The following is a 24,840-nucleotide window of genomic DNA, read 5'->3' as shown; positions in this document are numbered from 1 at the left end:
GCTGAAATGACAGGAGCATTTGTTTCTCCTGATGGAAACCCGAGGGCTCTTGGCTGCCTGAAGCAAACTCTGGTTACAGGTGATTTCCATCTACACGGTGTTTTGCCTTTAAAGATTTGCAACAATATTGCATTTAATTCTCTTAGTTTCTTCTTGATGAATGTCAGACATGCTTGTACAGACTGATGGGGTGGATTTGGGAGGGTGGGTGAGTTTTTTTGTTTATTTCAAACCGGGGCATTTTTAAAAAATAAATACATTTGTATTGCACTCCCAGTAATAAAAATGTACTAAATTGAAGTACAACCAAGTCTTCTTTTGCTGGGTTTCTTCCCTTTGAGTTGAGGGCTGGCCCCTTGTCAGCAGGATCCATTTCATCCTGCTGCCCATCATTCCCTCTTCCATCAGATAATCCTGCCCCCCAGGCTCCCAACTGCAGCAACTCCAGTTTCCTCACACCTCCCAGGGCTGCTCCAAGTCAGCACCACCTCTGCTCTCCAGCCCCTCCTGGACTCATGACAGGGGACAGAGCTGAGGGTGAAATCTCTTCCCCAAAGGCTGACACCGTCATCTCTCCTGTGGCCCACAACACAGGGAACAACAAGCAAAACACACAAGATGCTGGCAAAATACCCTGCATCTTATACTGAATTAAATTTCATTTGCTATTCTCCATCACCCCACTAAAGGAGGATCTTTAAACCTTCCAGGCTCTGATCCCAGGACAGAGTCGCCTCATCCCTTTTGGACATTCATTATCTCACAGATCCATTAATTGCAGTGCAAATTGCATGTGTTCAGCATTAATTCTGGTAATCAAAAGGAAAAAATGCAAGGAGGAACACATGAAGCCTGTAATATATCTCTTTATCCCAACAAACCTCATTAAATACCAAATTAAAATCATTAAGCAAAACAGCAGTTCCTGAAAACCTGTGATTTGGGGTTGCAGTGGCTAGCCATGGCAATTAGTTGCTCAGCAGTTCAGGAGGCTCTGAGATGAGCAGTAGGAGAAACCAAGCATTGCAGGATGCAGAGACCAGATGGTTTTAGGCTGAAAATAAATGAACACCCCCCAAATGATAATCTCTCTTTCCAAAACATTAACGAAAAGTTATGCAAGGGAAAAAAAAAATAACAACCCCAAACCCAAGCTACATTCTTTAACTAGATAAAAGAACATTTTGTTCAGCCTTGGAGTATCTATTGTAATTAAATGCTCTAAAAACAGTACAACAGCTCCGTGCCAGTCATGCATAAAAAAGAGACAAAACACGATGAAAACACCAAAATACCCAAGAACCATGCATTTCTTACACAGCCTGAAGAATTCCTGCCTCTCGGCAGACTCCTGCAGTGCACTCGGGCATCCACCTAAATGAATGCAAAACCTATTTTCCCGTGCTAAGATAAATAAATTTAACAATAAAGATAATCAAATCCAGAGAAACCCAGCGACAATCGAGCCCCCGCTCTGACTTACAGCTCTGAAAAATCCTGCAGTCTGGCTGGAAACGTCCATCGAAGAACTGCATTGAAAGCTTTTCCCTAAAGGCAAGCGCATTTAAACATCTCGGGCTCTGCTACTGGAGCCGATGCTGCAACAGATGGGGACCAGGGCTGGGTGTGTTCCTGCCTCCCATCGCGGCACGGCGCGGGGATGGCAGAGCCGTGGGTACCGCAGGAGAAGGCAGGCGGGCGGGATTCTCCCGGCTGCGGGCTCCCTGCCAGGAGCGCTTCGGGCATCGCCGCAGGGCTCGATTCCCCCCCGGCTGCAGAACCTGCCACACGAACTCGGGCGGGGGCAGGAGCGCTCGGACAGCGCGGGCAGGTCATTAAGCACCGCTTTGGGTGCATTAGCGAAATGTTCAGGGGGCACAGGGCAAGTCGGAGGGTTCAAATAACCGCAGGCGTTTTTAATGCGATCTGAAGGGGGAAGAAAAAGATCCCGTTTTCAATAGCAGAAGTTTCAGATGACTGAGGCTGCGTCTGCATCAGTATCGAATACCTGGGGGAAGGAAGCACAGAGCAGCAAATGCATTTTCAAGGCTGGAGTCTCTGCTGCTCCATAACAGCCCTATTCCCCACTTAACCACAGCTCCACTTTGTAGCTGCACAAAAGTCACATTATTTCTCTGGGCTTAAGTTTTCCCATCTGCAGCACAAACAGGGTTGACTTTTTAATTTATTATAAAGACCTCATTGGGAAAATAAAGTGCCTGAGCACAAAGTATAATCATCAAAAGTATCACCATCCAAAAAAAAAAAAAAAAAAAGATAATAGCTATTTTGAAAGGACACCACATGAGCAAGTGCTTAGCAGAGCAATGCAAACTCTCCCTGTAGGAGCTGAGGGATGGTGGGGATCTGAGTTTTTTTCTTCATCAAGATAAATCCCTCTTTTATAACCACATTCAGCTTTGATTACTTCACCAACCAGTCTCACAGTGTCCTTTACTGGCAATGCAAACACTCCCCAGACCATGGGGACATATCTTTGGCCAAGATGCTATCAAAGGCTGGCTCAGATGAAGACACCTCTGCTAGAATAAAGCAGAAGAAAGCAAAAGGCGGAAAGGTCATCCCTGCAGCTTCCAGTACTTGAACAGAGGTATCAAAATACCATGCAATGAACTGGCACCTCTCTGGAGAAACAGGTGGCCAGATCCTGAGCCACAGAGCATTGCCAATCCTTTCTTGGTCATCTCAAAATACCATTTGTGATGATCTACTGAAATACTCTCTAAGATGGAGGGCTTGCTTTAATTGATGACTCCAGGTCACTAAATCAGTGAAGTGGACTTGGCTTACACATCACTCAGTCTATTAATCCCATTTATTGGATGATGCTTCACCCTTTTGCAACTGGGTGCAGCCAACACTGCCCTTAATTCCGTCTACATCAAATAATAAATATCACTGAGGCTAGGCAGTACCTTTTCTTGAGCAGCAAAAGAGATGAGGTCCAGCTGACATCCCTTGTGCACCAGGCAGACAGCACATCCTAGGAACCATCCACTGCTTTCCTTTCTTTTGGTGTGCTAAGTGCCTCTGATAACACAAGGCCCTTGGGAGCAAAAAAGCTGAAAATGGTACATAGTGTTCACTCACAAATGGCAGCTATTACTTGAATCATTTTAAGACAAGATCACTGGCAGCCCTTTTTAACATCGAAATGAACAAATACTTAGTGTTTAGAAGGTTTTTCCCCAGCTAAATGAATATTTTACGCATGCAGCATGTACAAATAGTTCAGGAAAATAAACAAGCTTCCTCTTAAATTCTGTCTAAGGGGTACAAAAGAAACCAGTCAACCAGCTGGAGCAAGCAAAACCATTTTGTCTTTCCTCCTTGAGCTGTAGTAGAAAGGAAGGAAACTGTGGCTGACCCAGAGAGGGTAAAAGGGAGGATTGGATTCATATTGGAATAAAAAAGGTTCTCCTGCAAAGCACAGTTCAGGTCAAATGCTTCTCTGTACAGTTAACTTCTAAGGATTATTCTGATTAGTGATCAGATCAAATAAAATGGGGCATTAACAGCCAGGGAAATGTCTCATATTTCTAAATCATCCCTTTCAAATCACTCACAGGGTTCAGTTTGATGTAGCCAATTTCAAGAATCATCCAGACCTATTAAAGTGTTTTTTTTTAAAAATTAATCTTAAAACTGCTTCTGGTCTCAAAGTCTGATTGGCACAAATTCTACCTCAAAAACATGCCTTTTCCTCCCCACCTCTGGATAAGGAATATGAAACAGATTGCACAACTACATCTCAGATAAGCAGAACAGTTAATGGTTTAGATACCATTTCATAAATATTTGCTGAACTAGGTTTTGGATTCTGTCCAGTTTCTGACAACCATTAAAAACATTGAATAATTTGCCATTTTCTCTCACCCTTCTGGGATGAAAAATAGGCAAGAAGGTTTTATTGCTATAATTTCTTACCATTATTTAATGACTACTTGCATTTATGTTGATGTGTCCTGCCGAAGCAGTCCAAGTGATTTTTGAATCTACAGCCCTGAGGTGTCCAAATCACATTTATGTAAATATTTATATATTCTTTATTAAATATTTCCATCCTGAATACCTGGGCTCATATGTGGCTGTGTAAGCAAGTGGTGAAGATCTGAGATAAACCAACTAATTTCTGAATAAATACCTTGTTTCACATTGGGATTTCACGTGCCTGTGCCCTCTGAGAGATGCTAAGGCTCTGTGACTAAAAGCAGCAGTGAGTTAGTGCCCATCATCTAGCACAAGATGGTGCAATATGGGAAATCACACAAAGTTTCAACCATACTTTATCCACAAGTTCTATGAGTCTCTATGAACAGGGATCGAAAATTCCATGATTTCATTTCCTTATATATTAAGGGCAATTCAGGATGTTCCAGAAAATGCTTTATATATTCAACTTTCCATGACAATAGATTTTTCAGATGCTTTCCATTCCCCCCCCCCCAATTCTTAAGTCCTTGTGTCTCAAGCTCAGCAGTCATTATTCATATAAATCTATGTCTTTCTAAAAAAGTTCCTTTTAGAGCACCTCTAGATCCCTCATATATTTGGACTGATTGTAGGATTCTCACACTTTACCAGGCAGTAATGCTGGAGGGTAAACAAATCACCAAAACCTGCTTGTGCCTTGGTCTGTGAATCACACACTCACTTATGGCCCAAAGACCAAACTCTGAGGAAAGCAGATTTATGACTGTCACATTTTCACCAGCATAAAGCTACAGAATTGCTTGCCCAACTGAAACAGGCATTGTTGTACTGGTTTATTTTTCCATTTGAAGAGTTTAATGATTCTGGTTTTCAAAAATTCAGAGCCAGACCTCTCAATCAACTTCAGATTTGACTGCACATAATTCCTGCACAATTTCCTTGAACTGTTCCAAAACACCAACTCTATTTCGTCTTTTTGGTCCAAGTACAAGCCTAAAGTATCATAAATTTCTAACTGGCAGTACAGCAACCTTCCACAATTTCCCAGAAGAGACTGAAAATGTCTGGCTATTGGTTGTTGTTATTTATATTCCATAATTTTCCACAAAGATCTGGTGGTTTTGTAAGTACTAAATAAATTAAACGAGTTCATGGAGCCAGCTTCCATTATAGTTTTCTTTTTCTTACAAGGCAAACAGTCCCTTGAAATCAATGGAGCTTCTGTCTGTGAAGATATCACTTCAGAACACAGCAGATACAGCAATTATTGAAGTGCATGGTGAGCCAGAGCTCTGCATGGCAGGGCAGGGCTTTTGTCCAGTGTGTAATTAAGAAATATGTTTTACATTTTTACAGCCAACACTCCCATCACATTCATGGTTGCCCTATCCCCACTCCTACTGAGCATGAGGAGCAGCAACCAAAAGCAACACGCAATACAGATGTGCAGCCTTCAGCAAAGAAGCCAAAGCACCTGGGGAATGCTCAGATGAGAGAAGCAACTCCTTGAAGGGCAGGGAAAGCCACAGCAGCAGCTGGGAGACCAGCAGAGCCCAAGGGGAAGACGAAACAGGGAGAAAAAAGTCCTAAACTGCACTATAAACTACATCAGCTCTTAGTAGAACACCCAAAGTAGTCCCTCAAGAGTTGATGTCTGGAAAAGGACAGCTGTGACCTGCAAGAGTTGCAAAAGGGAGTACGAGAAAAAAACCAAAACATTTAGCCCCAAGAGTAAGAGGTAGGGATGAACTGTGGAGTCCACTCCCCCAAATCAGGGAAAACTGCAAAGAAGAGTGATCGAGATGGTACAAAATGGAAAGAGAGGAGCAGAGAAAAATACCCCATGACAAACAAAATCCAGTTTACTCCTTTTTTAATCTCAAAACAGCCACAGTTTTTTCCGTGCAATTTTTCGGCATGATCTATCAAGCAATGAACCAAGTAGCTGGGATTCCTGACTCACTGCTGACAAGCCAGAAGGAGAACATCCATGTGAGAAACATCAAAGCCCAGTGAGCAATCACCCATCTCTCTCGGGGGAGGGAGTACCCTGCCAGCCTCTGCAATGAAGATGGATCACACTGCACCAGGGATGCCTCAGCCAGTTTGGTTACCAAAAGCAGGAGAACTGCATTTTCAAATCTAGTTCTTCAGCAGGACTCACACAGAGGGGTTTTTCCTCTGCATTTGCAAATATACCCAAATGCAAATGACATTGAAATGATGAGCTGTTCATACAAAGGCAGTACTGGAGGCTGCACAACAGCAGCCTTGTGCCCTGCTCCACATGGACCCCACTGCCCTTCCCACCAGTCTAGAGCTCACAGATGGAGGGATGGAGCCTCTTTCCTGTATCATGGTGGGGAGGAGGTGGATGAAGACACTTCTGGAGAGGTGCCAGTGCAGAGCTCTGCTGTGTCTGGGGTCAGTGGAGGTCTCTGGGTGCCTGGGGAAAATTACTAAGTCTGAGCTAGGACATGATGTTCGATAATTTAGGGAGTGAAGGACCAACACTTTGGACTATAATCCTCTGTGGTGTGGGTGAAACTCCTCAGAGATGTCCTGGTCTCTGAGGATGAATAAACCAGAAAGCAAAATTTATGTCAGGGACTTGGTGGTGACTCGGTGGTGCCTCATTCAGCTTTGCTTGAGGCATTCAGAGGGGCTGCCACACTGGTATCAGTGATGCTCTGGGAGGTTTTGAATCAGTAGCAATTGGTGATTCAGGATGACCAGATTTAAGCACTGTGGACCAGCTCAGAGCCCCCACTGCTTACCTTCTCTACAAAGACACTGATTTTTAGAAGTTTTGAAAGACACAGGATGGGTCTTACCTTGCTTCTAGTGTATCCCTTAAGAGCTTGGATGAGAAACACCCTTTGTGGGCCAGAAACAGTCCCACAAGACAACAGAAGAATGATACTGCAGCATCTAGAAGTGGGAGAAAACCACAGGAAAGTAGGATCTGGTGGGTTATGGGTAAGAACTCTGACCACAGGCTTCAGCATAAAATCCTTTTATATCTGCATGCAAAGGGTATTGGGATCTATGAAAATGTGAATTCTCCAATATGACTTTCAGCTTCACTGGTCCCAGAGTGGGATCTCTAAGGACCAGCACTTCCATGAAGACACAGCAGTGGCAACATGGCTGAATGGAGATGCCTCAGCTCTGCTGCCTCCTCCATCTCTCTGCCTTTGGGCTGCTCTGTGCTCCCTCCCTTGGCAACACACACTGCTGCTGAGGGCTGTGCCAGAAACAGGGATGGGGGAGTCAGTACCAAAAAAGCCAGGGGAATAGGGTGGAAAATTTAGGCAGGAAGGAGAAAAAGGAGATGGTAATTAGTTGCACATAAACCCAGCCACACCTGAGCAGCCTGTAACATTTTAAGACTGGCTCTGAGATTGTGGTGGAGAACATACAATGCTACAGCACATCTGCAGCTCTCAGGAGAGCACTAATTATTTACCCAAAAGAAAACATCCCGCTACAATAACATCACAGCACACCCATCCTGGAATTAAGATGCTCTTGCACGCTCACAGCATGTTTTATTTTCTTTGAACCTCATGACTTAGGTTCGACTGTTGTGCTGGATGTTGAGTTATTTCATTGAAGTTGTCCCCCTGCCTGCAGGGCCCAGGTGAATTACCCACGTCCTCACATCTCTGCACAGCCTGGCTAGGGATGGTATGTTCTTCAGGTCAGGCATTCTGGGCTTTCTAAGGCACTCTGTGCACGTAGCAACTTTGCTGTATGTAGGTTTTACCTTTTGTAGGTGTGCAATAAATAGTAACCATTAACTCTGAATTGAAGCAAAGGCCCACCTAGAAAAGGATGAAGTGGCTGCCTACATATAGGAATGAACAGTTAAAATGTCATCAAAGGTTTAGCAGCTCAAGTACAAAGATCTCTGCTGGTATCAGCTGGCTGTTAAAAAAAAAAAAAGGAGGTAAGAGCACCTTGCAGCATTTAAAGTAGGTCAGCACTGCCAGGAAAGAAATACTTTTAAATACATTGTGATGCAGAACCTGACTCGGAGTTACAAATTCACCAGAAAGAATTTGTGAGCTTAATCAAAAAAAGATGTAAATGAGTTTATCCACTCAATTTAATTTAGACACATGCAGCAGTTGGGGCTGAATCTAATGGGTATGAGCCACATGAACATTTGCAGACTGGCATGAACACCCTAGGAATAATTACATCCACAGAATTACACTGGTTCCTATCAGAATGAGCAGTCAAGACTTTCAGACTGTAGCTAGAGATGATCACAGGGATTTCTGGAATACAGATGGACCATTGCCCTGAGAGCTGTTTCATTTGCTCCCACAGCACTGGTGGTTGCCCAGCTCTCAGGAAGATGCTCCACAAGGCTGGTGTCAGAGCACATGTGTCACACGGGGCTGGTGGCACCGGCTCCCCTCTGCTGCGGTGCAGCTCAGGGACCCTCCCAGCAGAGCCACGCCCCCTCCCCAAAAAGATGCAAAGTGCTCGGAGGCAAAGCCCCACTGTTCCATTGTGGCATCCACAAGCACAGTGGAAGCCCTGTGGTGATAAGCTCTGAAATAGATGCCATCTATGAGAAAAGTTCAGTGTTTATGTAACCCCCAAAGGCAACTCTGCATATAGGATGCACCCAGTGAGAGTGCAGTTATTTTAAGAACAAATATTTGATTACCACCACAGGGACTTACTTGCAAAATAACTCCAAAAAACCAACCAACCAAAAAAAAAAAACAAAACAAAAACACCAAACCCCAAGTAAGAGCATACACAATACACAAGTTTAGGTTTTACTTCCCAATTTGGTCATGTAAATAATAATTTAAAATAATCTACCCACACCGGAAACAGAAGTGTGCTCTCAAAGTCTCTCACCACAGACAACAGCACTTTAAATACATCCTGGACACAAAATTTGCCTAAAGAAAAGTGAATGCAATTTGATTGTAAAGAAACCAGCTAATAAAGAACCAAAAAACTTTTAAGAAATCAAATACAAGTACAAATGATCATGTCAGAAGAAACACTTATGTCCATTTCTTCAGCACTCTGGTTTTCATTTGGTTTTTTGTTTGTCTGCGTTGGGTTTTTTAAAGGTAAGACAACATTGCACACAAAGCAATCACTAACCCCAAACAGGCATGTATATAAAACAGGCTTTTTTCACTTAAGAGGTTAATGAAATAATTTTAAAGGGGAATTCTTTTAAAGGCTGTAACCTTTACACCTTACAAAAAAAGGGTGTAAACTGTCAGTCAATTAATTTTACTCATACCCTGATCCTGATTAATAGGAGGATAATGTGTGTGAATATATGTACATCTATCTGAAAAATTACACACACACATATATATAAACACATAAAAACTATGGTTGCAGGTGAGTATTTTTAGTTCTTCCCACCTTCTGTGGCCTCCCTGTTAGTCTATATTTTAAATGACGAAGGATGACTTTGAGGTTGAGGTTGGCAGAGTATCCACATTCTATTCCCAGTAGATAAATTCCAGCAAGCCCTGAAGGCTGATGGGTCATTTCTCTCAATCAAACCTTGACTAGGTTTACCTAGGAAGAGTTGTTTTTTTTTTTTAACATACTTTCAGCATTTTGTAGAACTGGAAGAAAAAGCGATGGTGTTTTTTTTAAACTTTGTACATTTGACACAATATTGACCTAAACCCACAAATAAAATAGCAGCAACAACTACAACCTACACACAAAGCATCACTTGTGTGACTCCTCACACTGAAGTTGTCCTCCACAGACACTTGGGCTTCCAAACCTGCCCCAAACGCCCCAGACTCCACTGGGGGCAGCACCACAAATCCCAAACCTGCTTTGGGGAGATTCTACGAATTATGCTGCAAAAATACTGCAGATTGCAATCAGAACAGTAATTATGTCATATCAGTTTAAAAGGTCAACCAATTTGACCCAACCTTCCCCAAGTCATAGAATAGCCCAAGTTCGAAAGGACCTCAAAAGATCATCCCGACCAACCTTTCATGGAAAAGGAGCCTGGACGAGATTATCTAGCACCCTGTCCAGTCACATCTTGAAAATCTCCTGGAAAGACCAGTTCCATACCTCAAAATACCACATTTATACAGTGTTTGTTTTAATCACTATGTTACAGTGCTGCATTGGGTAACATAAGCCCAAAAGCTTTTGAGCTGACAGAAATCCCCCTGCGAGTGCCCAACCACTTCCCTCCAGCTGTCAGCACCAGAGCAGCTTCTGAACAGGAACACGTCCCATAAACAGCAGGATCATCTGTTTTGAAGGTTGAAGACTGAAATCTTGTTTCTTGGCAACATTCAGTAATTCAAAGCACATTTTTACATGTTCCATGAAATGTCTTTTTCTTCTTTTCCTAGTACTTTTGAACCTATACACATTTTCCAGTGGGAACCAGCGTGGTGGACATGGGTCCCAGTCCCAATCTCTGAGCTGACTCCCCACATGGTCCTGGGCAAAAATGTGCTTTGCTGTGGCAGGTCTAATGAGATCTCATAGACTTAATACAAGATCTAATAATACTTCCATTGATTTATAAGCAAGAATCACTCTTCCACACCAGGCTGTGCAGCCATATTTGCAAAATGCAGGATTATCAGTTTAGAGCAAGCAGGTACAACCACAACTCTTCTTTATTTATCATGAAAAGGAAAAATCATTAATGGTTGTCCTAAAATCTCTTCTGTTTTCATTTCTCCCCTCCTGGCTATTCTTTGTTGTTTTTTTAGACTACACTCTCTTCAGAGGTACCACCTTTTAACAGAACATCATACAGTAACAATTATTGTTTACTGAAATTATGATATAAAGATAATGATATGGCATTAAATAAGGAAGCACCAAGAAACCTGAGAGATCATTTGGCCACAACACCACCAGTAAGTATGACAAACAGCAGCTTTGGATCTTGATCAACAGATAACCAGTGGTTGAGGGCTCTGCAAACAACTCCAGAAAGGCTTTCAACCTTGCCCTTGTTGTCAGATACCTCTGTAGTGCTCTTGCCAAAGATAATTTTCCCCTACAGTCCAGTAATATATTCTGAAAAAAATTTTTGATTTATTTTAGGATATGTTAATTACTATTTCTGTGTGTTATTAGCAGCAATTTCTTAAGAATGCATAAGTTGTCAGCTATTTTGGAAGAAAAAAAGGGAGGAATTGCAGCTAAAAAATACCCCTGGGTTTACCCCCTCCTAGCACTTGAAATGAACGATTATGAGGGTGGCATAAAATACCAGTTATACTGTCCCAAAATAGAATAAACATTTCCATCCATGTACAGCTCAAGATATTTGTTTCTCCAGGACCACTGCCTCTCTTGATTGCAAAGCAGCTTTTGAAAGCAGATTTCTCAGTCCCTCACCTTTCCACTCTAATGCTTCTGAAATATGCCCGTTTAACAAGTTGCAGGAGGGCCTCAGGGACCTCCTGCTGAAACTCTGACAGCACACAGACGTGTAATAAACTGGCTTCCACCTCAGCTAAAGCTTTTTTACTAAAGGTTTCTCCATACAGAACTCATTCCTTAGTTTTAAGAGTCTGATTACCTCTCTTCAGAGCATCAGTACAGATTTTCACTGAACGTTTATCAGCAAGCACTGTTTTTGGGAAAGGAATAAAAGAAATATATCTAACTTGAACTTTGCAGTGCAGCCTTGCATTGCCTTTGGAATCTACTCTGTGAAGTCAGATTTTTGTGTAATACACTGACAACATCTCGAGCATCAGTAGATACGGAGCTAATTTGTTTTATTTCCTCCAGGGCAGGAAGAAGGGAAGCAGAAAGCATCTGGAAGAAGAAACTTAAACCCCTACAACTGCCTGGAAAACACCATTTCAAATGCTAGATTTCAAGGGCACAGAAGGAAGTAACCACTGACTGGACTATATTTAAATGCACTATGAAGCTCAATACTGTGCTTATTTTTAGGCAAGAATAATAACTATTCCCCTTTCTTCTGTACAAACGTATTCCTAACAGGCATCCTGTCCAAAGAGTGAGCCTGGGCAAATCCTAACATTGTCAGGAGCACAGCAGGGGGCTATATGGCTGCCTACAGGAACGCTGATTTTTTCCTACCACCAAAGAGATATTAGCAGTGCATTTCCAGGATGGAGTTTCCTTCCCCGGGTCCAAGTCCAACATTTACTCCAGTCAGAAATGATCCAGACGTCATGTCAGACTCTAGATTACATCCCAGCTGAAAGCCAGTGCAGCCAGTATCCCTCAAAATGTCTTAGCCTTAACCTGCCTGTGATATTTAGCTGTGGTCTTCCAAGCCAGAGCTTGCCCAGACAAGTGCTTCAGGACCATCCAGAGAAAACTGAGCAACAACAACATCCACTAGTTTCTGACATGGCTAACCTTTCTGAATCCATTCCTCACTTCAAGTTTACAAAAACAAAGAGGTTAGTCTAACTTAGTGCTAGAGCTTGAGCTTCATGTACTGAAGGGACAAGCATAATGTTCTTGCATGAACTGATTATTGGATCACTGGGAGAAGAAAAGGTGATTCACATGCTCAAGGTTAAAACAAATGGAGCTGTTTGGGACAGAAAGGATTTCCTCTTCTTCCTTCCTTCCTGCCCCGATGTGAAAGTGCTTTGTTTGGTAGTTTTTCATCTTTTTCTGTGTGGTCCTGTTTCCAGGGCCACCTCAGAAAATTATCTAACAAAGTCTTTCTGCTGGGAAAGTAAATTTCAGAATAAAAAGCTGCTGGCAGTCTTGATTACTCCAGCCCCTTTCCTGCAGTACATTATGGTGGTGGCTTTTGGTTTCAGTGACACTCTGCTGGAGGCTGTGATGTGCTCTGGACTGTAGTGGGTCCCTGCATATAGAGTGTAATAAATGTTCTGTAGATCCTTGTAGCACGAAACCTTTGGAGATGGCAACTACCAATGCTGACAGAGAAGAACCTCCTGGAAAGAACTGGCATCATCCACATGGAACAAAAAGCAAACACAGCACTTCAGGGATGCAGCTCCAAGTTTCTGTCTCTCACAAACATCCTCGCACACACCTGCAGCTCATGGCAACCAGTGCCACTGCACACAGATTTTCTGAGACATTCAACTTGTCCTAAGCAACCAGCAGATCAGCTTGTTCCTCCAGATATAACCACAAACATTCAGCAGTTTAAGCTAAGCTCTCTGGCCAATTTCATGGCTTTTATTTTTTTTTCATTGAGGAAATGAGGTAACAGGACAATGCAGAGCAGTCCATATTGATCTTACTCCACTACTAAATTTCTCCAGCTTATGAAAATCACTAAGAGGCAGTTTCTGTGCCAGCTACTCACAAAGCTGCAGAGCAAGTCAGTACCTCTAACATGTTACAAAACTAGTTGTAAAGTCATAAGTTTGATGTATGGCTACAGCTACGGACACATGCTCGAAACAAGGATTGCATCTGAATCTAGTGTTTTGCAATTGCAATTTTAACAACCTGGTTTAAGTTGCCTTCAAGCCTTGCCAAACTATAATGAGAAAGAGCAGAAATTTTCCAAAGCTGTGTCTGCCCAAAGAGGAACTATCTGAGAAAACTTCAGCCAAAATATTTAAGCATTCCAAAAAATGTTGCAGAGAATATTTCTGTATAAGAAACAATTTTCAGGTGAATTTTAGAGGGAGATTTCTAGCTCCTCCTTGGTTTGGGTCTAAGAGTTATGACTTGGCAGAACAGACTGCATAAAGCAAATGTTTCTGTTCTCTATAGAAAAATGGACCTAAATTCAACTACTTTGCACAGGGACTTTCATGCTTACACTGGACAAGCACTGGCAGCAGTGGGACTGAAAAACTGGCCTCCTTGAAATAAGACAAGAGGAAATGTGGGAGATAATGTGGCCAGTCTAACTAGTAAGCAGCCATGGTGCCTGGGAATATCTCAGAAGGAGAAAGGGACTGAAGAAGAGGATAGAATCTAATACTTGCTGGACAAGGAGACTGAAATTGAGTTCAGACACCCACAGAATGGAAAGTGGGATTAAGAAGCAGACATGAGGTAGAGACAGTGGATAGGATGTGAGTGAGACAGCTTTATGGGGAATGGGCAAAAGAGACTTCACTTCCTGCCCACCTCCAACAGATTAAACAGAATCAATTCCTCCTGAAGAAAGCAACAGGACTGGGTAAACTGACATCATGGGCAGGAGTCAACTAAGACTGAGACACCTAAGCTCAGGTGTCTCACCGCAAGTGCCTACATATGACCACGTGTTTAAATTCCCAGGATAGTAAACAGATACAAAGGGTGGCATTCAGTGGCTGAAACAGAGGTCCTTATTGCCATCTGAGATGGCACAGGTGAGGGCACAAGACTGACATCTGCCACAGCATCCACATGTGGCCTGCACTCTACGGGAGAACACTTCACCCATTTGCCTGGAGTCCTTTGGCAGAAAAGATGTTACTGTTTGTGACTGACATATCCTCTCCTCTGCCCTGAGAGAAGATACCAGCAGTATCCCAGTGTCAATGAGGAAAGCTGAAGGTCTGGCAGGGTACCTTAGCACAGCTCCAGTGGTAGCTTACAGGCTTAGAAATGGGCACCCTAATGGATCTGCAGAAAAGAAAGGAATTAAGTTGGACAAGCTACTTGTGTCCAAACATTTCCCAGCTTTTGAGGCACTGACTTTGTAACCTTACCAATATTCTTTCAACACTTCCTGAATATTTTTAAATAAAGGCCTTATACATGAATTTGGACTGGGGTAGCCAGAAGCATCTAATGAAATTCAAACAAATCCTCTTTGATTTGTGATAGTCCATAAAACAGCACTAGGCATACGTAATGCACAGCATGTTCTCTACAGATAGGTACCTCTGCCAACTAAAGCAACCCCAGAGATGGTAACCACTAAAGACAAACATGCTTAAACAAATGGTTTATGAAATCCAATAGCAAGGCACTGAGAGCAAGGCCAGTCTAGTATGATTTCTCTGCCTCCTGTTTATCTCTCCATGAGGAATTCAAACGGAGAAGTCCTTGTGTAACTCATGAAGACCAAAGAGGAAGCTCAAAGCACTGTGAAAAGGTTAGTGAAGACAACAACTGGAAACAGATACATGCTTTGCACTATGTTAATCATGAACAGTTTCTGTTTGAAATCTCAAACACAAGCTCAAGCAATTCAGGCCCCAAACCTGATGCGGATATTTGGCAATCACCAATCTGTGTGCAAAAGAATAAAGAAAACCCTGCTCTTTGTACTGCTGTTAGAGCTGTTTACTTTCTGGCGTGAGTTCGCAGTTCCTGAGATCTTAGAATAAGTTCTGTAACCACAGAGCTGCAAAGGTTTGAGAACTGTACCAGACCTTCGGCCAGCAGTTCAACAAACAACTACAAAAGAAGAGTTCAGATCTTCAAAGAGAAAGAGGAAGGAAATCAGCTGTCAGCTAGCTTAAAAAAAAAAAATAAAAGAAAAAAAAAGAAAAAAATATGCAGATGATTTCTCGCTTACCATTTTACCTCAGAAAAAATCCCAGCCACCATGAGCCTAGGAGACTAACTGTGAAAGGGAATGGAAGCCGAAATTTCCCCCTTCAAGGGGACACAGTATTTTTTTCAGCAGGGATGGGCTGTGTGGATCTTCACAGAGGCACTAAAGGGCAGCCTGCCCCAGTCCCTCTGCCTCAGCCCATCACACTGAGCAGCACTGCCTGGGTGCTCACGTGTCAGACACATCCCATGCTCTCACAGTGAGCACTGAATGACCTTCTCCACACTCAGGGGATCATGATTTCTACCAGACACACAGAAAGGTTAAATCAAAGCCATCTCAGCAAACTCAGCTTTTTAGGCCCAGTTTTGTAGCTGTACAACATTTCAGTAAGAACTTCACAGCTCCACACCAGATCCCCTAAGTGGGAATGAGCAGATGCCCTTGGGGGAAAAAATCCACAATATCCCTAGGATAATGCCAGCGTGTCATCCCAAAACTGTACTAACATCTAATGTATTTCGACTGATTTTGATATTCTGTTGCTATTTCTTCTAATCAAAACTTTTTGATTTGTTGCTTTCACTGAAGGAACAAGCTGAGATAAAAAAACAGGCAACAGAAGAGAGAAGTATGGGATCCCAAGATAAAACAGGAATAAATTTGCTTTCATTTTCTTTTCTCTCCTTTTTTTTTTCCTCCCATATTTCAATTGTCTTATGAATCTACCACAGTTCTTACAAACTTGTAAAAGAATTTTTAATTTTTCAATTTTTTTTTTTTTTTTTCTTTTAGTATTTCTCAATTATTTAAGAAATTGTATTGTTACTTTGGGAACACGTCTTCTCTTCTATATTACTCCATTCGCAAACACCTATTTTTTCCCCCAGTGCAAAAGCAGATGTCTCCAAGCAGCATCATACAGGAATTTTTTCCGATATGAAAGAAAGTTATCTCAGCAATACCATTCTTGCCTTAACCAGTAGCGGGTATGTAAAAACTGGCTTCATCTGGTTACAATGCACTGCAGTTTACTAAACTGTGTAACTTTAGGGAGTACTTCATTTTATTTAGCTAAACTATTGATACACTGCAACCAATTCAGCTGGCTGATTTTTGGCAATAACACATTTACCTGCATTTCTAATTGCCACTTCTTTTGCTTCCTCTTATTTCTGCCCTTTCACAATTTTGCTTGGCCAACTAACACACATATAAAACTCAGTCTTTAACCTTCATCCTCATTAGGTATCTGTTCCCTGTCTCTTGGGCTCACACTCTAGTTTCACATATACGATACAATTTACCCCAAACACATCCTAAAATGCACATATTCCAGCATGATTACATCTCTTCTCAGCGTGAGCGTTGTTGCCATGTAGGTCAAGCCTATGAAGTAAATTGTGTCCTTCAGGGGCTGAAAGGCAGGATTATCCTGTTAAATCTCAGTCCTTCTTATCACCACCTAAAACCTCAAGCTCACACACCTTCTTCCAGAGGGCTGTGTGGGGAGAACCCCATCAACCACGGGAGGTCTGCACATCCAACTGGACCAAAAAACGTCAGGGAGTCATCAGCTACTTAAGCTTGACTCCTGTTTGAGCCTGACAGCAGCACAACAGAACCCCATGAATTACTCCTGCAGGCCTTGCCAGCGGCATCCCAGGTTCTCCTGCCTTTGGAGTCTTATTGGGGATTCCAGTGAATGCTACAGAGGTATCTCTCAGTGACTCTAGGGGTTCCTTCTGTATCCTGATGAAAAACGAGCACAACCGCATGAACTGGTCCTCACAAAGACACATCCCCATCCCCTGTTTACGCTGATCTAAACCAACAGAGCAAAACCATTCTGAAATGCCCACATTTATTATTTGCAATATGTACTCGCCAGTAGCTGTTACAGAAATGCTCTCAGAATTTCCCTGCCTCTTGATGGCTTTGTAAGCCAAACACCCCAGTAAAGTTGTGTATGAGAAAAACAAGGCAAAATCCCAAAGTTACCATCCATATCCACAAAAACAAGGTGAGAAAAACATGTCAGACAGCCATGTAAAGCTTTAGAGGCATCATTACTGACCAGAGGCTGAGCAACTGAGGTGTGCACATTTCTTGTAAGAGCTACTAAAGGAAGTGACAATCTATAATTTAGCTTATTTTTCTATGTAGGAATGCAGCATGAGCAAAGGAAAACATGATTGACAGCCCATATATAACTCAATATGTTTCACTTAGGAGATCTTAGAGCTTTGTAATTAGTGAAAAACAGAATACATGTTTTTGCTGAAGACTTGTCACCAGCTCAACTCACAGGAATTGCAGTTTCAGTTTGAAAAAGTGCAGGGTTAGTTTAGAGAATTCAGTTTAATGTTATCCCAAATGACATTGAGCTTTGCCAGTGAAGGAGCCAAGAAAGCCCAAAATGACCCACAGCAGACCTCCCAGTGACTGACAACCCTCAAATACTGTTTGCTAACAATATCATTTATTAATATCAATAGCAACCCAGAGGCTGCATTACATTGCCAACAACAGCAAGCCCCACACAGGTCATGTTTCCCTACTGATATCCATGAATATTTTTGACCACAAATAGTATTACATAAAACTAAAGGAATATTTGCATCAACTATAGCAACGAAGAACAACTCCAGGAAAAACAACCTACCTTCCTGCAGTACCTCAACACCTTAAAATGGTAATTTGGTTCTCTTTGTTTGTCCTACATGGTTGAAAGGTTTTTGAGTAATTCCTAAATAATGCTACCTTCAAGCCAAAAAGATCTGAATTCTGGAGCCAAGGCAGCCCAGCAGACAAAACCTCAGGGTGCTGGGAGAAGAAGGAAATTCTGAAGCCAAAACGCTATTCAGAAGTTTGTAAATAAGTCAGGAATTTCCCCCAGAAAAGCTCTGCAGCAAAGAGGCCTGGCTGAACTGCCAGCTGCTGGGGAAATGTGACTATGGAAGGCTCTTCAAGGGCCAAGGTATTCACCTGCTGCCAAGGAGCAGCAGGCCTGCTCCCATTCCTGAGCTGCCAACAGGCTGAAGTAGTCTTTGAAACACACAGGGCAAATTAGCATGAAAATGAAGAGCAACATATTAAAAATGTTATGCAGATGGAGGCAGAAAATGGTCCCAAATTAGGATTTTCCAGGCTGCGACTGATTTGTGGCTTGTTGTTCAATTACTCTGGGTTAATAAGATCATTACTATAAACATACTCATTAAGCCACTGCAAAATGTGGTGAAGCTGCTCACCTGGTATTCGTTTTTATGCAATCACAGACAATATTTATAGGCCAAAGCTTAACATCAAAGTTCAGAGAAATGCTGGTGGGGTTAGTAAGAAGTACCATTGAAATAAAAGTTTTCATGCCCAGAATTCTGCAAACACGCCCTGATTCATCCTCCCAATAGCTTCATCTAGGAGATAAGGACAAATCCTGCTCCTTTTTGGAAACTAAGGAAAGAAAAGGCAAAGAAAGTCATTCACCCAGAGTCACTGCAGGAGAGAGCAGGAGCTAAAGAGCTTTAGATGTTTAGTCATGCACTTGTTGGCACAAGCCTTGGATCTACCCAAGCCCTTCTCTCACCACAGCTCCCAGATCTGAGGAGAATTCCTCATCGCCAGGACTGTGTCTGTGTCAGTGCCGCTGACTGAAACTTCAGCAGGAAGACATGGAAACGCTCCCTAATGAAACAGTGCGGCAGTGAGGAGAATTAAGGACCAATTCTCCTTGCAGGCTTGGCACGTAAGTCTCATTAAAGTTAACAACAGATATGAGACTCATGTGCAAGGGAAAGTGATTAGAGCCTTAAATCAAATCAACGTCGCGTTTGCCACATTGTACCACTTCAACAACTCCTTTACTGCCCACACTGATGCTGCTTTCCCAAGGAAGTTTAATTGTACTTACATTTTTCTTTCTGTGGCAATGGTTTTTTTTGAGAAATTTAAATATTATGTGTTCAGCGTTGCTGCTAACAGGGCTGCCTCTATCAGTAAAAATGGTCACACCTGGATAACTGGGAAGGTGAGGATTAGGGACTGTTACAGAATTATGGACTTCAAAAAAAAAGAAACCAAACTAAAAGCTCATACTTCTGTGAAGGCTGAGAAACTGTCCAGAGGGATGAATATGTACACATGCTCCTTATTTCTTTGTTCAACACAACAAAAATGCACCAGCAGATTGTGGGAAATGGCTTTCTGGGAATATTCTTGATTAGCAATACACTTCTTTCACAGCCAGAATAGCTCTGCAGTTCATATGTCACACACAGAAGCAGTTTTCAAACTATTGTTCACAGTAACAGCCAAGCATTGTGCTTATTTTGGGTTTTTTGTAACCAAAAATGCTCAAATCAATCCAAGGAAGGACTCCACAGCTACCTTTTGGCTCCACAAACCCCACTTTTCCTACCTGCTTAGCACAGGACTGCTCTCCTCTCCTTTGCTCACCAGAGCCCCTTTCTAGATTTTTTCCCACATTCCAGATCCCCCAGGCCACAAATCAACAGGGTCTTTTCAAGACCCTTACTGTGTTTACCTGGACCCAGTGAAAACTTAAAAATGGCACATTTGTATTTGTACTCAACACACATTTGTACTCAACCCTTAAAAAATAAAGCTACTCAAGAAAACATCATCTATACACAAATGCTGTAAGGTGTCAGAGCAGAGAATATTTCTAGAGACGTGTTACATGACAGAACAGCCTTAGATTGGCAACAATAATACAAAATAATAATAAATAATACGAAACTTGGTCATTCTTAAGCACATAAAGAGAAAAAACAAAGTGTACAGAAGCTTCTCAAACACTCCTGTCTCCAAAGAAAATAATGCTCTGCTCTCCACCAGTATGAGAAGCACTTTCTGCCCACTCAAGTAACAGCCGTACTGTCACCTGTGTGACCACTGAGGTCTGCAGAGAAAATCTTTAACTCTTTTTTCTCAATTTATATACAGGCAGTAAACAAAAACTTCCAAAAATATGTATTAAAAAAAATAAAATAAATGGCTGCTCTGAAGTTTTCTTCTCTCAGACTGGTACTTTTGATTATCCAAATGATGGAATTACAGAGTAGGAGGCACAAAACTATTCTGTAATTTAGGATTATTTGGAGGGACCAGTGAATTGTTGCCATATGACAGTAAGAGAAATATCTTACATAGGTAGGTTATGAGTAAATCACAGACTCATCTAATGTAATCTGAAGCAGCAGTCTGTGAATCCAGAAGGAAGAATAGATGTGATATGCCTTGAATGCTGTAAAACTTCTTACGTTCCCACACAGGAAACTCTCATAACCAAATTAGAGAAATAAGCTACAGATAGAAATCACTGTGAAAGTGTCCCCTCAAAAAGCCCTCAACAGGGGGATTAGTAACTTGCCACTAAGGCTGGAAGTCTCCTGCATAGCATCACTGTTGGCCTGGTTGTAGGCAGTGCTTTATTTATCACCTGGATGACTGCTTTGAGAAGACAGTTCACAATAATTATTAAATAATTTTATTTAGACTGCATGAGGTTTCTGAGCTTTTTTAAGGACAGCAAGAGTAACCAGTGTGATCTTGCAAACCAAGAAAAGATCCTCATCCATGAAATGAAATACTATAAACTACAACAGGTTAGAGAAAAAAGGGAGGCAACACCTAAATATGAAGCAGGGAACAGCTGGCTATTAGCCAGGCTGCTAAAAGGGAAAACTACTTGAGAATGAGTCAGTGACATGAAACTGCAAAAAAACCCCAAATGTATCCAAATAGGTACACTACTAGGAGAGCTGTCAGACAGCATTACAGGCAATTTTCCCACTTCATAAGACTTTTGTGAGTCTAACTTTAGATCTTGTTTGTCCACAGCTTCTTCAAAACACAGTGCTCCAAAATGGAACAGTCCAGAGAACCAGAGGAGGACAATCACATATGGTCTATGTGCTGATAGAACTGGGGTTTCCAGACTAGGAAAGAGAAGACAAGAAATAAACATGCCAGTGGTCAAATACTCTCCATGGTCACTAACCCAAGAACAAAGGTAAATCAACTTAATTAACAGGAAGGAAGATTTAGGTTGGACAGCAGGGATAATTTTCTGTCACAAACCCGTCACAAAGTTTAAGAGACAGTCAAGGGATGCTGAAGAACCTGCTGCTTTGGAAGGTGGTAGATCTTACTAGAAAGAGCTTCTATCAAAAAGAGCTTATCTAGAGATGGTCTGGTAGCTTTGGAGGCTGCATCTGAGTTTTGTGGCATCCCACACACCCCACTTTCACAGAAAAGGTGGTCTTGGATAAGGGAATTTGCAGCATTATCTCCTCCTCCCATCTGGATTCAGCAGAGGCAGAGCTTCAACCTGAACATCTGTGTGTGTGCAGGGCCAGGATGGGAGGCTTGGTTGTGGAAGTACCATGTGCTGCTTTAGCAGGCATTCCCTCTTTTCATTGATCCTGTTGGATTTTTGTGACCTATCTGCCATCCATGGCCTCAGTCCAGTCCCGCTCCACCTACCCTGCTTTAATGCAGGAGTCTGGACTGAGTGATCTCCTAAGGTCCAGAATGGGAAGCCAATGCTTCCAGAGGGTGTGTCACACCAATGGGGCTTAAGACCTTGGCTTTGATTTCATTGAGGCTGAATCCGCTCTAGTTTCAACTGTTTTCTCTCACAACAGACAATCATGAACTGATGATTCACAGCAGGAATGAAATATAATTTTTGTAACATCAGATCTGGTTCCCTTCACCCCATATAACAAATGCAAACAAAAATATATATTTGAATAGTCCTGGTTTTAAGTGTCCCAATAGCTCTCTCACATGCTACAGTCTTCAATATATTAATAAACACAAAACTTGTAATAATTTTTCTTGCCTTTTATTCAGTGTTTAGCTATTTGAATTATTCCTGGTATAGAATACATACGTTCCACAAACAGGACTCCATGCAAAGTCTATAGTTTCCAATAAATAACATAATTAACAAAGAAAACAATCCCTGAAACACACGAGCAGACACAAACATACTGAGAGCCATTCATGTTCCTTCAACCACATCGAATCCACCTTCCCTATGCACTCAGAACTTCAGGCGAGACTGCTGGACAGAAGTTAGGGTTAGGCCATCCTCTGCTCCCACAGTGAATGGGTAAGGTCCTGCAGGTGCCAACCTTTGCATCTCAAGTCCTCTTGTTTGGCACCAGAAACATGGCATAATTTAATCAGAAACTGTACCTTCCCTTCAGCAAGACTTGGGGATAACCTGAAGGAAAGAGAGCTCCAGAAAAAGTGCGAAGTTCAACTCACAAACAGGTCAAGTAGACTTTCTGATCAGATCTATTTTTTATGCTATGTTTACACTGCAAAATGCTCCAAGCAGGCTAAGATCCCACCCAGGCTGCTCATCAAACACTTCAGCTACCTATAAGCATTTCTTGCAAAACGCAAAAACACTTTCCATTTCATTTAGTAAGAACACAGCACAGAGTGCCCATAAAGTCAATCACAGGCTCAAGAGCAAAAAGCTGCCTGACTCATTAATGTTCCTCAGCCAACACACCCTTCTTCATCTTCTCATGGGTTATGGAACTGGCTGAAGACTGGAGCTGGAAGATGTGAACTGGCTGTCACTGTACTGTAACACCAAATCCCAGCACTGTTCTTGTCTGCTCTGCTGCTTACGGATTTTCCTTCACACGCTGTCTGGGTAACACTGAGGAAAGCCCTGTTCCACCACAGTGGGCTTGCTGTGAAAACATATATATAATAAAGAGTTGCTGAGAGTGCAAGGGTGAAATACGACCCCGGCATAGTATGACATTTAATAATTAAGCAAGTTTTGGAGTTTCAAGATACAGAAACATCGCCCTGATTAGTATCAAAGCAGTAAATACTGTCTTCAAAAGTGTTTTATTACAAACGTAGAAGTGAGCAGCCAAAAATGTAAAGCTTTCATTTCAACACAATTCTTTACTCCTTTTGTTTTAGCTGGAGAAACACAGGCATGGTACAACCTGTCCAACTTATAGCAGAGCTTGCCAATTTAAGATTTTCCTTCAGGTGCTGACATTCATGATGCAAAAGAAAAGCCACATAACTGATTACAGCCTGCACTCTCTGAACAGACAAAAGAGAAATGGGGAAAAAAATCCCCAAACCTTCCTGTTTGGCTGTCATTTGGGAGCTAGACAGAGAGATTATAATGTTACATGTCCATTTTTCTGTCACAGGCTGATGAAAACATGCCTCAGGATGACAAAAAGGAAAGGCCACTGTGGTGACAGGTCAGGGCTGGCAGTCACGCGAGCAGGACATGCTTCCTTTGGCCTCCAAATCCCAAATATCAGATGCAGATTTTAACTCTCAGGTTACTAATGATGGATCCCAAAAAGTGGTACTGAGTCCATGGTCATCTTCTCATTTAGAAATGCAGCCTTATTTCAACCAAACAAATTTTGATTCACTGATTTCTAATTCTGGTCATCTATTGATTACCAATTATTGTCTTAAAGTAGTTCTTGGGTACATCACTAAGCCTAATGCACTCTTTTGTTCTGAACTATATTGACTTCTATAGAAAAAATACATTACTTCAGAAAAGTTAGAAAACTGAGTAAAGCCTTCTGTCCATTTTTGGGGGAAGGGGAACAAAAACCAGGTTTACAGTCTTAAACTTTCTGTACCAAATTCAAAATTTTAAAATATGGGTCAAATTTGCAGTGTAAATAGCTTAATTATTCTTTAAAAACACGATGTGTTTCCCCACAGTTATCCTATACTGCATTACACAAGTAACCAGCCCAATTATACAAGGGATGCTGAGAAAAAGAGAACCAATTTTCACCAAGGCTACAGAGACTGACAACTGCTGGAGGCAGGTTACCAGACTTAACTGACAAATTATTTCCCCTGCTACTGCAAATCCTGCATTCCTAAGTACTTTAGACAAACCTCTTAATCTGCCACTTGAAACAATTCCCAGGTTGAAGCATTTAAATCAAAGTAATATAAAGTTAACCCTCAATAAAGAAAACTAATGGCTTTACAAAGATGTGCTTTACAGCAAATTTAGGTTGAGTCAGATACTTGCAAGTTCATTCAAACCTGACTGATCTGCAGAGGTTTTTCTTTTAAGAAAAGAACTGAAAGGAAATGAACAGTTAAAAAAATTACTAAGGTAAAAATCACACAAATTAAGAAGCCACAAAGAACAGGAACTGTCAGCCGGTTATTTTTAACAAACCCAAACCACCAAGGTATTGCTGTAAGGTAAAAAAGGTAACTCATTAAACTGACAATAAAAATAGATTAATACAGCTCGAAAGATTTCCTTAACTGTTTTTAAATTAAAATATGTGTATATAAACCAGGTCAACAGCAATTTTACTTGTGAATTAAGATGCTGTTGTTGGGGAGTATAAAAT

General features: G+C 41.8%; 1 protein-coding gene across 4 annotated transcripts in view; it reads right to left on the bottom strand.

Moving 5' to 3' along the window:
- PRKAG2 (protein kinase AMP-activated non-catalytic subunit gamma 2) overlaps window positions 1-24,840 on the bottom strand; it is a 212,843-nt gene that overhangs the window by 157,907 nt on the left and 30,096 nt on the right. The window contains exons 1-3 of one of the 4 annotated variants that reach the window (XM_042044416.1): window positions 2,937-3,083; window positions 1,484-2,008; window positions 1,318-1,374 (exon numbers count right to left, since the gene is read on the bottom strand). The exons of 2 other annotated variants lie outside the window; for them this stretch is intronic. In XM_042044416.1, the coding sequence (XP_041900350.1) occupies window positions 1,318-1,374; window positions 1,484-1,564 (138 nt within the window). In that variant the 5' untranslated portion in view covers window positions 1,565-2,008; window positions 2,937-3,083. Of the gene's footprint in view, window positions 1-1,317; window positions 1,375-1,483; window positions 2,009-2,936; window positions 3,084-24,840 lie in introns of those variants that run through there. One more of the 4 variants, XM_042044419.1, reaches the window with a different exon arrangement.

This window comes from Corvus kubaryi, unplaced genomic scaffold (assembly GCF_017639235.1).
Source record: "Corvus kubaryi isolate FWS band 111438036 unplaced genomic scaffold, C.kubaryi_AGA036_p1.0 37398, whole genome shotgun sequence".
Taxonomy (NCBI): domain Eukaryota; kingdom Metazoa; phylum Chordata; class Aves; order Passeriformes; family Corvidae; genus Corvus; species Corvus kubaryi.
This window is presented reverse-complemented; position numbering and strand designations above follow the sequence as displayed.